Raw genomic sequence first — 12,868 nt, forward strand, 5'->3', positions numbered from 1 at the left:
CATCAGTTCTGTTACTCTGAAATTATTAGTTATTTCACTGAACCCTGCAAATAAAAAAGTCCCAAGAATGAGGCCATAGCCAAGCAATGAAGCATAAGGATTAAAAATTGAAATAGCACTCAATTTAAAAAAAAAAAACACCACAAAAAAATTATTGATTGTAGTCTTCTAAGTGGGGAGATTAATAAACACTTCACAAATCACCACACCAGTCTTTTTGTCAGTAGCTTTAGTAAATAGCAACTTTATAATTTTATTGTGTACTTCATTATAATTTTGTTAAACATTACACTTTTATATGGGCCTAAAGTATGCTTCTCTTCTCCCGCACTTCCATTTTCACTTCAGAAAAAGAAAAAAGGAGGTACGGAGGGAAAATTAAATTACCAGTGCATAAACAAATAAAATAAAAATCTTTAGAATGCAACACATATCTAAATTCAAAGCTTGAATTCCAGACTGAGCACTTGTGTGGGGTCTTAGAGAACCTAATGTTCACCAAGCACAACCCCAGTTGCTTTAGCATCCCTGGAACGTAGCCTGTGCTCAGCGATTGTGTTCTGCTATTTTATCCTAAAGGAGTGTCACTGTCAAACACCTTTTCAAATAGCTTTTCAGTATAGCAAGACTCTATGTGTAATACCTCTTACAGTTTAAAGCTGCAGTCCTTTCCTTTGCATTGTTCTTCCATTGGCAAATAACATCCGTGATGTGAATACTGAGAAGGCAGAGACCAGCTTTTTGGCCTCAATGAAACATAAAGTATTTTCACTAAGAAATAAAATTCTGCTCTGACTGATTACTTTTATCTATTCTCCTGAATGCCTGTATTATCATTTAAATATCCTAAAAGTATTTTATTTTTTTACTACAACCAGGAACTCTCTTGGTTTTTTCCAGGTAAAAGAGGGGCATTATCTGCATATTGTGATCATTGCATCTAAGCATCAGCCATTAATTTTGTTTGCTGGGCTTGCTCCTAGTTGACATAAATTAGCTTTTTAAGACAGGCATCATACGGACAGCCTTTATCTCTGGAAGTTAGAATATTTGGCAACAGATATAGGTAGTGTCAGACACTACAATACTGTCTCTCTTTTACATTCAAAACCTTTCGGCATATACAGGAGCTTGATTATATTTCATACAAACATCAAAGAGTGAATGGGAAAAAATTCCTTTGTCTCATTCATGGGCTACACAGTGACATTGGTAGATACCTTTCAAGTTACCGTAATTTTTCTAATAAAAATTGAATTGTAGTAAGTTAAGATGAAATCTCACTTACCTGTAAAGTGCTGAAAGTGGCCGCTTGTTGCCAGGTTTTGGTCTGTATGGTTTTGGTTCTCCTGCCATGTTGATATCTGAAAGCAAACATTTGATATTAGTAAGCCAAATGTCTGGAAGTTAGAATGGGTTTACAAAAGCACCTTCAAGACACTGAAAATGAGTAACAGACAGTGAAAACGGACAGCATACTTAAAATGCCTATCTAGTTTTTACCACTTCTGAATTGATGCAATAAAAATTTCATAAAAATTCTTACTGTAATGCATGAGGATTTTAGGCAAAATGTCAGTTATTGGTAACTGACATTTTTTAAACATACATGAGTTTCCACTCAGGAAGCTGAAGCCAATAATGTATTTCTAGTACAGAAGGAGACTTGAATGGTGACTTAGATGTAGGGACAAATTGTGATCACAAGTCAAGTTCTGTTGTGGAGGAATATAATGGTTCTGAAGAGTTCTCATTTAGAATCTGGAGAAATGCACACTGATCTTTAACCACCGCTTCACTATCCACTCAAAAAGAGAGTTTTCAAAAGCAAATGAGAGTATCTATTTCCCACCTCAAATACTTTTTTTATATATTTGGTTCTGAGTATAAAACCACACTGGCTTTAAAATTGTATGGAGAAAGAGAAAATCTGGTTTTGTACATACTTTATGTTAGGGAGGCACTTATAAGTCTCAACAACACCGGAAATTTTGTGCACACTTTTAAAAAGTTCACTTACATTATGCTTGTATGTTTATCCTTGAAATTTAAAAGTATGTGAAGCTTATATTGACATTAGTTGTGCTGGTTTTCAAATTACTCTCTTCTATTGACTCATGCTCAAGGACATATCAGGAAATACATGTCCACCATTTTGATTGCTTGTAACAGTTACCCATGGAGAAAGAAGCACAGACCCTTCCGTGGAAAATAATACCTTGCTCGAGCTTAGGAAGCTGTCTATAATAAACACAAAGCTGTATTAAAAAGCTCCCCTCCTCTGACTAGATGTTGCAAAGTTGACATTACAAAAAATCAGGTGGATGAAGTAAAACTTCTCATTAGGAAACAAATTCCCTGCCATCTGAGTGATGCTGCAGCTGAATCTCTCCTCACTTTCACTAATATCCAAAAGAGCAACATTCAACAAAATCATCAGTTATTTCAGTGTAAAATTGCTGTGACAGAGCAATGTATTCCATTTACCGTGGCATCACCTGGTGATCAAGACTTTCAAGGAAGCACATGTTCTTGGTAAAGTCTATGTTTAACCTGAAATTGGGTGTAGTGGAGGCAAGAGAAGTAGAAAGCTGATGTGTAGAATGAGGAAGCATTACTGCCCGGCGCAGTGATGCGAAAAGCCCAGACGTTTTTATTTAAGCTATTCTTGATCTCAAAAACTGCAGCAAACTGAGACTTACTGAATGGATACTTCTATTTCACATGAAGTGGAAAATTTAATCCATCTGACTTTTTTAACAATCAGAAACATTGAAAATGTGTGTCCCTCAGATTTTTTGACAGAAAAGATTTTCCACTGGAAATTTCATGCTTCAAACTTTTAAAAGAATTTTAAAATATTTTCCATTTAAATTTGATATTTTGAGCTAAACCAACATTTATTTAAAATTATAAAAGGTCCTGAAATGATTTTTTTTTTTTGTAGAAATATTTCAAATAAAATATAATTTTGGTAAGATTTTCTCTGCATAAAGCATTCTGGAATTAAATCTAATTGTAGTTCCTTTTGTAGGAGCTGTATTACTGTTAAATCATAGTTTTCCATAAAATATTAAATTTCTTGTTTTACTTATCTTTCTGAGTTTGGATGAATATCGGAGACAGTTTTCACACCTCCTTGAAATGCCTTCCTGTCCGTAATTTTAAGCAAGTGCTTTATTAAATATATATTAATATTCCTCTTCCATGGTTTTTAAAAATTCAGCTACGATTCCCTTAAAGAAATATAAATTCTACTAATGTTGACCCAACAAAGTAAACGTCAAGCATTTCTGAAAGCCACTGAGGAATTTTGATTGCTGTGCTGCATTTCCATTGGCTCCTGAATTGGAACAAAATTTTTATCCTGTGACCTTTACGATAATTAGACCTTTCCACACTATTTTAATATGTCAGCTTTAAGGTCATTGAATGTATTGACTTTCACCATGTTCTACTACAACTAGGTCAGATTTTACGAAAAAAATGTAGAATTATAGTCTGTTCTTGGGAAACACCTGAAGCTGTGGGATTCATCTTCACATATTTTTCATGTGTCTCATCTAATTCTCTGTCAGAGCTACAGACCAGCTCACTATTCTGAGGCATATGAACATTAAAGGACTTTTTAAAAAAATTTTTCACATCCTTCCAGGACAGATCAATACTATCTTGATGATTATTCTTGTAGACCTACATTTGCAGCTCTACAACACCCACTTTTAACAAAGACAAGTAGTGTGGAAGACTAAGGGCTGTTTGTTATATGTTCCCTTTATTTTAATCAAATACTGTCAGAAAGGTAATGCTGTAGGAAAACACAGCTGTAAAGCTGTTCAGAATCAGTTAAGAGTTCCTTGCACTTAAATAAATCTCTAAATGTACTAGCAGAAAACAGTGAACTATGTTATACAGACAGTAATAGCCAGAATTTCTCTTTAACACAGGAAATAGTTCATAGAAAAGCTGTGCACATGGGGCTTTTCTGTTAATATGAAAGTGATTGAATAGCTCTGCAACTCCCTAAGCACCTTGTAGTAAGTTAAGAATGGAGGCAGGAAATGGTTTGAAAAGTTAGAACAGATTTTCACCCCATTATTTTTCAGCACTATCTACTCCAACTTCAATTTTCTAACTAAGATTAGAACTGAACTTGTCAACATTTCACAGGATAGATTATTTCTAGCCCAACTGGAAATCTTGTGAGATAACTTGTTCTCTTGCTTCATCCATCATTAGTTTCACAGCAGACATTTACATCTACTAGGTCATAAACTGTGTGTCAAATAAATTTGTTGGCTGCAGCACAGAGATTTACCTGCACTAATAATTCCACCCCAAGGAATACGGAGAGGTATCACTCCTTATTCTGTAAAATTAGCAACTGCACTTGTACATTAATATGAACCAGACAACTTGACAAAGGACGTAGACATTCACATTGCTTCTATGTGGGAATGGAGCAGCCCAGGGAATCTCACATTATTTTCTCTGATTATATACTATAAATGTTCAGTTAGACATCAACATTAAGATAAATTCAGCATTGGAATTCAAAATATTAAGGAATCACTATGCAGACAACATCATATTGTAATGCAGCAGCCTGCTCGCTCTGTGCTTTCAGAATCAAATAAGGTTACTTTCTTTATTAAAAGAAATGCATCTTCAGTTCTATCTATCCCTGTTAGCACAGCAGAGGTTAGTTAAGGTATGAGATCTAGATTTCATTCAAAGTTGTGTGTCATCAGTAGAATATATCTAATTTAGAACATGGTATTTTTTTTCTAATTATACTGAAAAGCGGGTAGCAATTAATGAGAAAAAAATGACTTAACAAAAAGAATATGCAAACCATTTAAAGAGGGCAGTCTTTGTATTCTGTGGCTACATGAATTTGTCTGAAAGAATAACTCACCACAGCATGATCTACCTTTCTCCTATCAGTGTTTCCTACCACTGCCTGCCTACCTCCTCTAGGCAGTATAGCAATGACCAAGGAGACTCTGGTGCATGAACCTCCCATTTTTGGAGAAGCTGTACCAGGAAGCCTTGAACCTTCCTCGTAGGTTTGCTGCCAAAGCAATCTGAGAATCTGGTCCTGAAGATAACAGATGCCTTTAAACAACCTTTATAAGTGTAAGCAATAATACCTAATGAGTATTCATATCCTAGAAGTGTTTCAGTACTTCTTGGTATACCTGCCCTTCAGATTCTTTAAAATGTTTTATTGGAAAAAAAAAAAAAAACCAAAACAAAAAACCCCCAAATCAATCAACCATTTTGGTTCACAAAATCAAATACCATCAGCTAGAAGCTTCAACAGGCACTAGTTCAACCCATGAAAACTGGGACTTCGAGGCTTTCTGATGCAAATCCAGGACGGGTGTCTCAGGCTACACCTGTTCTCTGAAATTAAATAGTGCCCTTCCCAGACACTAGTTCTCAGTTATTTCTTGTATTAAATTGTTAGAGTGGTTGCTGACTTGACTTTTAGCCCCAGTTAACAAGTATACAATTTCTAGACACAGGTAGAGAATTGACATGAACTGGGGACCATTGCAAACTAGCATTTTAGTTGAGGCCACTTTGCTTTGCAGGTTAAGATCTGGTAAAAGAGAATGGTTCCAGGTACCTATAATTCAGTATTACTGATGTGGCCTCTGAGTGTGGGTAGCTAAAAAAACTCTAAGGGCCTCTAGGTCAACAGCTAATTTTCTAAGATGTGTTTTATCAAGTGTTATTCCATCCATTCTTGTGAATGGTAGCAGGAACTGAGACATTTCTTGAAAAATCCTACAGTTGCTGGACTTAAAATTTTGGATGTAAAAGGCTGTCATTGTGTACTTCCAGACTAGCTCTGCTTTAGACCAACCTTCAGTGGAAGAAATGGTAATTAAAATTAACATACAGAGAAAGAATTCACACAATGAATGTGTAATTTATATCCAAACAGAGATATGGATACCGGGAGATTAGGATGCATTTTCTCCTTTTTCAGATGACCCAAAGTGTATGGGAGAGCAGAGGAAGACCAAGAGGTAGATGCAATTCCGAGAAAGCCTCTAGTCATGTAATTTATAGCATAAGTGGACACCAGCAAAGCTAAAGCTAATCTATCTTTCTTTTATACTCTTCCATCTACCAGCCTTATAAATCTCCCTGCTGCGTATTAAAGGAATTTTAATTAAGTCATATGGCATTTTTTACATCATAGACTTCCTTTTTTCTTTATATGTTACATTAATTACAAGGCACCTCCTCCCCTTTCCTCATCTCAAGCACTGAAATTTGAAAAAAGTGGAGAGGAAAGGACAGTCCTCAGTTCTGTTCAATTCTGGGCCCAAATTGCACAGCTATAAAGAAGAAACTTCCCAGAAAATTGAACACAAACTCAAATTAACTTTCAAGGCTAGTAAAATATTAAATGAAGGTCTGGGTCACACATTTTCCTTTTCCATAATGGTATTAAAAATAATTTGCTTGTGGGGCTCTCAGCTGCATTTGGATTTTCTCTTAGCATTGAAGTAATTGGAAGTCTTTTTTTGTACAAAGATGACAGCTATTGTTAATGCTTCGTACAGAAAGAGACGCTTGTTGAATAGTCTATGAAATTGCTTTGTTCAACCATCTCTTCTTTCATTAAATACTGCTAAAATGAAATGAGGCTATAGGATTATATAAGCTATCGTTCTTAACACCATTCAGCAACAGAAGTGTGAGGCGTTGTCTTGCTGGAAAGTCTCTTTCTGTTCCCTAGGGAACTGGGTTGGTGTGTAGAGAGGTGACAGCTAAAAGGGGAAATCCTGTCCTGTCTATACACCCCTCACAAACCTTTCCTTCAGGGTCCTGGAGGTCTCTCCCTTAGCTGCCGAACGGATGCTGATGTGCTTCATAGCTGACGTGCATTAGCCTGCCTTGGTTTTTGTCTGCTTGCTGCCATCCCTGCATCTCGAGCCCCAAGAAACAGCATAGTCACTGGGCAGACCTTCCTGGTCCCTTTGGGTGTGTGACCACCAGTGGTCCATGGCCTGCCCATCCTACCTGGGAAGGGGACAACGCTAATTTTGTGGCCTCTTGAAGATTGCTCATGGATTCTGCTGAGATTGCAGAGGCTGTGGCCCAGACCTCCCAAACCGTTTCTCTGCTGACGCTCCTCCCCTTCAGCACCAGACTTGTGGGTTCCTCTAATGGGAGAATTCACATTGCTATTTTGCAAGTTCAAGAGATTCAGACTCAGCTACATGGGACTATGTGGCCACAGTCGCTTATCTGCAAACCAGCCGTAAGAGCTGTGGGAGTTTGGTTGTCAAACGTGTAAACCCCTAGTTCAGTTTGTGCCATGGCAGCCATGAAGCTGGCTGTCATGAGAACTTCACCCCACCAGAGCCAAACTATAGATGCAGGCAAGTGTATTCTTCCTGTAAGAAGATCCTTTTAATTTAATCAAGTTGTCAACTGCTCTGTTTCCCAACCAGAGAACAAGATTTCTACGTGGCAAGAACGTACTGTTTAACACATGGACTTGCTAATTCTGCTCATGCAGATTAACATTGCCATGAGGATACCGGAAACCAATGGAAAAGTACATCAGGTATTTTATGCTGCCTTCAGGAAAAGACGACAACTGCTTTAATGTAAGTTTAGCTAGACCAAAAAACCAAACCAAACCAAAACAACAAACCACAAAAACAAACCAACCAAAAAAACCCCCAAACAAAACCCAAAACCCCCAAAACCCCCGAAAATGTTCAAGCAGGGACTTTCATATGATCCCAATCCCTGGTTGCACTGTACTTTCTCATTACTGCTATTAATGGGAAACAGAACTGGTCCTTGAGTTACAGCTTTTTCCAGACAGTGAGGTTTGCAAGGAGCACATTTCATTCTTTGCCTTCTCTTGATCACAATAAAGATGCTGTTTACAAAAAGAAAATAGAGCACCCGTCTTCTTTCAGATCAAGCACAGTCATTACAGGGCAGCAGTCAACAAACTCTCTGCTGCTTTTCTATGGTAACAATAGATAGTTATTACCATGAGACTCAGACAAAGCTTAATGTTGACTAGATGTCTGAGTTTCTCAGCGTTGCAATTAGCCTCAAGCAGCAACATTAAATTGTGTAGTGGGGATACAGTACGAAAGTCCCTCATCTACCTCTTCAAGATTTCAATATGATTTATTCCAGGGAACATGCCCTGAACCTCGGTAATTTTCAACTCTTCCTCAAAATACTTTTTTTTTCTCTCTTCTAATACTTGGCTACTTTCTCTGCCCCACAGCCTTTTATCTAACTCTCCTACTAATCTTAGCTTCATGCTCCAAGCAATAGTTTTTCATAACAATTGAAATCTGTAGTATACAAAAGAGTTCACCACCCCCACTGCCCCAATCCCTTTGTCTTTCTCACTGTTCTTCCTGCAGATCGTCAACTTTATTAATGCAAACATGAACAACAAAAAGTATTTCTCCTAAAATAACCATCACAATAACAATATTTTGCCCCGAATTACCAACATTCTTTTATCTGCATTTGTAAACCATATTTCTCGGACATTCCAACAAAATTTGTTACATTTGAAGTGCATTTCTTCATAATTTTGAAAAGTGAATCTTCCCAAGGCTTTCTGGGTGGCACAAGCATAATGGTTTCCACAGAAATGCTTTCCAATGCACAGCTCGTTCTGCATGTTGCAGCGGCACTGGGGTCTGCCCTGATTTGGGCAGGAGGGCCCAGCAGCCCCAGAGGCATGGCGTAGATGTAGCAGGGGATGGTGTGGGGCAGAGGATGGGGATGGGCACCTTCAAGGTGTTGTTAGGTGGGAGGGCAAAGTGTGTCTTTCTGAAAGGTTGGCTGCTGTACCTGTTTCTGCCCCTGGGGTTTGTTGGCGTAACAGTCATCACTGAGGGGTAGGTACATTTTTGATACCCTGAACTTTACTGTCAAAACTTTCAAGGGTAGGTCTGACCTTGAGGGTCTTCCCACAGGCTAGAGGCTTTCATCCAGGCTGATGACAGATCAAAGAGGAATCACATTGTGGATTTCACTGAGTTGTGAGAAATGATATCCACAGATCATAGGAGGCTGGCGGGGAGAGACAGGAATGGACCTCTGCAACCCCAAGTGCACTTCCACCACTTTTCACTACTATTCCTGTCCAAAACACATCTGATTTTTCCTTATACTTTGTCCTGAAATCCTTCCTCTACTCTTCACTGTTGTTCTTTACTCCGCTCTCATGAGACCCCACCTGGAGTACTGCATTCAGCTCTGGGGCCCCAACATAAGAAGGACATGGACCTGTTGGAGCGAGTCCAGAGGAGGGCCACAAAGATGATTAGAGTTTAATTCTCCTTTCTATATTCCCTCTTTCTGCCCATGATCTTCATGTTCCAGGTTTATCTAGATTAGGAGATCTATAGAGGATGTTCTTTTCAAGCTCCAAATACACTTTGAAATTGCATAGCAAAAGTCTTATAGCATTTCCCTTGAGATACAGTAATTTTTTCAGTGCCAACTTTATGAAAATTTGTGTCCCAAATTATAGACTCATAGAGTCATAAAATGGTTTGGGTTGGAAAGGACCTTTAAAAATCATGTAGTCTAGCCCCTTCTGTCATGAGCAAGAACATCTTTCACTAGATCAGGTTGCTCAGAGTCCTGTCCAACCTGACTGTGAACACGTCCAATGATGGGGCATCAACAGCTTCTCTGGGCAACCCGGTCCAGTGTCTCACCACCCTCACTGTAAAAAATTTCTTCCTTGTATCCAATATATCACATATTAGGCTTCTGAAAAGTTTTCTTTGTAACACAACCATTGTAAAACATATGATGGACAGCTACAGAATTAGCTCATGTTTTCATGTAAAAACTTTAAATATGCCCTTAATGCTATCACAGTTTTAATATTATAAAATAATATAGCAGTAATATAAAGGAAAATGCCCTGTGACACTCACTAACTTAAAGTCTGCCATTTTTATTAACAGGTCAAGGTTGGGTTGAATAAAATGACAGTGGAAGTGGAGATAATGGCACTGAAATTTGACACATGGGAGGAAACGTTATTGTAAAGCTGATTTACAAACAAATGATATGCCAAATCCAATATTTCTGTATTAGCAATACTTAGGTTCTAGCCATGTACTAACTCTCTTTCACTGCCAGTGCATGAAGTTCCCCAGTGGATTCAATTTGACAACCAAACTACAATGGCATAGAAGCCTATTGCAAAAGCAGGACATATAATAATTGGAAATACTGGCAAGCTTCAAAATGAACAATATGCAGTGTTGTTTTATTCAGGTGTCTCTGGCATTTCTGCAAGCAAAATATAAAAGTAGTTGATAGGAATAGAGAAAATGCAATATCTTCTCAAACTGATGGTTTATATACTGTAGTTTTCTGCCCCCAGCTGCCCCAGATGCTTTGGAAGGAAACACAAGAACCTCAAACTAGTTAGAAACAAGATTATTTTCCCTCCATTCTCTTATCACCTCAGCATGATTCTCCTCCAAAAATGCTAAGTAGTTTAGGATTACTTTAAGTCCTAAAGCATGATGCTTTATCTTTCCTCCTGTACTGATTTTTTTAGTACCTAACTGGTACTAACTGGAACTGGAAATCACTACAACTTCAAATAGCCTTGCTAACTACATAAATGTCCAATTACTCTGTTATTCTTACTAATATATCACATTGGTGTATTTTTTTAACGAAAAATGTGTTTCTCAGTAAGAAGTGAAGTCTGATTTGGCCTTATAATCCCCTACCCTTAATCCCCTCAAACCCTTTTTCAACCATTATTGATTTTACCCATCAGTACTAACCAAAATCATAGAAGTAACGTCAGAAACCCCTTCTCTAATCAGCATCCTTCTCTCTGCAATTTATTGGACTTTTGTTGTTTACTTCTGTAGATTTACATTTGGTCTTGCATGCAGGTATAGTTTATGTGCTGCTTTAGAGGTTCTCTCACAAGTGGTTTAAGGTGTACTACGTATTATTAATGACATTATTTTGCATATAATATGAATCAATAACAGGAAACATTGTAATAGGTTAGTAAAAAGCATATTAGGAAATAAAGTAATTATTACAAAACTCATTAAATTGAGTCTGAATATCAAAAGTACTACCAAAAAGATGATATGACATATTCCAGTTTAATTTTTAAAAAGTAAAAGTATAAACTGCCATGCATATAAATACACAGTGCTAGTGAAGCTTTCAAATTGGGCAGTCATCACCCTTTTACATTAACTGGATCCACATTCTTCTATGCTTCCCAGTAACATTTTTTGTCTAAATTAGCTTTGCCATACAAAAAATAGATCTCTATTACCCACAAAGAAAATATTTCATTTTGACTTAGAGACCATAGGAACCAAGAACTCCTCCACCTGAGTTAATTCTTTTCCCCAGAAATCTGTAGGACCATGAGATTTCCAATTTATTTCTTCAGAATGTGATTATTTTGAGCAAACCACACATAAACACACAGCACAAATGTTTATAAAAAAGCTTTAGAAACTAATCTCTACTGCAGTTGGCATAAGAAATATATAGAGCTAGACAAGACAATAAATGTCCATTGGACATTCTCTTTTTTGAGGGCTTTTTGGGTTTATGTCAGACTCCTGTAAGGAGTCCAGAATCTTTATTTTTATGTCAATTCTCATTGGAAGCCATAGTGTTTGTTCTGTAAGTTGGTCCTGAAGTTAAAACAGACACAACCCCCACCCCACACTCCCAAGATTAAAATTTTCACCCAGGTTGCTAACCCCTACCCGAGGTTCCTGCATTTTCCTTTTCCCTCATATATTTGTACATGTATGCTTGTGTGTGAAAATATTCACTATAGAAGCATGTATTTTCAACTGGAACAATTTTTGTTAAGTTTTGCAATTCATCTTTATCATATAGTTTCTGAAAATAGAAGGTTGCAAAGGAACACTGAAGCATATTGAATTCCTGAGCTTGGAGTTAAATTATTGCTGTTGAAGTGGATGCTGGAGTCAATTGCTTTAATATAGCAAAAAAACCCCCATTCCTTAGTCTCAGAAATGTCATATCTGAAATTGTTATCTATCATTATTGCTAAGGGAAGACTGGTGCTGTAGACCTATCTTAAACCACAGTACCTGCAGCTTTTACAGCTTTTAAAACTGTTAGATTCTTTTTTTTTTTTTTTTCTTTCCAGTGCAATGAGAAATTCCAGTGGCTGATCAAATGAAATAGCTTTCTAAGCTCACCTGGAAACATTAATCTTCTGGACATACTGCATATACTGCTAATCTCAAGCCTGTCATTTAAAATGAGAAAGGCAGTACAAGGAAAGGTGCAGGCAGACTTTTTAAAGCCTTAGCATTGTTATTTTAATTCATTTTAAGTCTAAAAGAAGATCCCTAAATCTTGCATTGCAACAAACAAAAATGGCCAGAGAAAAAGACTGGGATGAATGATCCCTCTCAATAAAAATTAATGTGATTCACCAGAACATTGCTTCAGCACACTGTCTCCTAATCTTTCGCTTCCCAATGTTCAGCTCCTTATCAGACACTGCTGTTAACATCATGACATTTTTTTTTGCTTGAAAGCAGAGCCAGAAATACAACTAAACCCTAAAAATATTTATGCTTGCCTGTTATACATTGGCCCAAAAGTCTACAGCTTCATACCTTCACTGTGCTGAACCTCAACCTTACAATCCTTTCCCATAATGCCTGATACTACTTACCAATCTTACAAGCATTTATAATTCCATATTTAAAAATATTAGTACCTATTTTCCAAACAATTAGGCCAGAATGGAAAAGTGGGGCTGATGTAAGAAAGGAGGCAACTTTGGATGAGATTTTCAAAA

The 12,868-nt window shown here is 37.3% G+C and overlaps 1 protein-coding gene across 11 annotated transcripts in view; it reads right to left on the reverse strand.

Moving 5' to 3' along the window:
- Positions 1-12,868, reverse strand: part of RALYL (RALY RNA binding protein like) — a 391,973-nt gene that overhangs the window by 79,804 nt on the left and 299,301 nt on the right. For all 11 annotated transcript variants that reach the window (XM_054817871.1, XM_054817867.1, XM_054817872.1 and 8 more), the window contains one exon: positions 1,289-1,364. In XM_054817871.1, the coding sequence (XP_054673846.1) occupies positions 1,289-1,364 (76 nt within the window). The remainder of the gene's footprint in view (positions 1-1,288; positions 1,365-12,868) is intronic.

This window comes from Grus americana, chromosome 2 (genome assembly GCF_028858705.1).
Source record: "Grus americana isolate bGruAme1 chromosome 2, bGruAme1.mat, whole genome shotgun sequence".
Taxonomy (NCBI): domain Eukaryota; kingdom Metazoa; phylum Chordata; class Aves; order Gruiformes; family Gruidae; genus Grus; species Grus americana.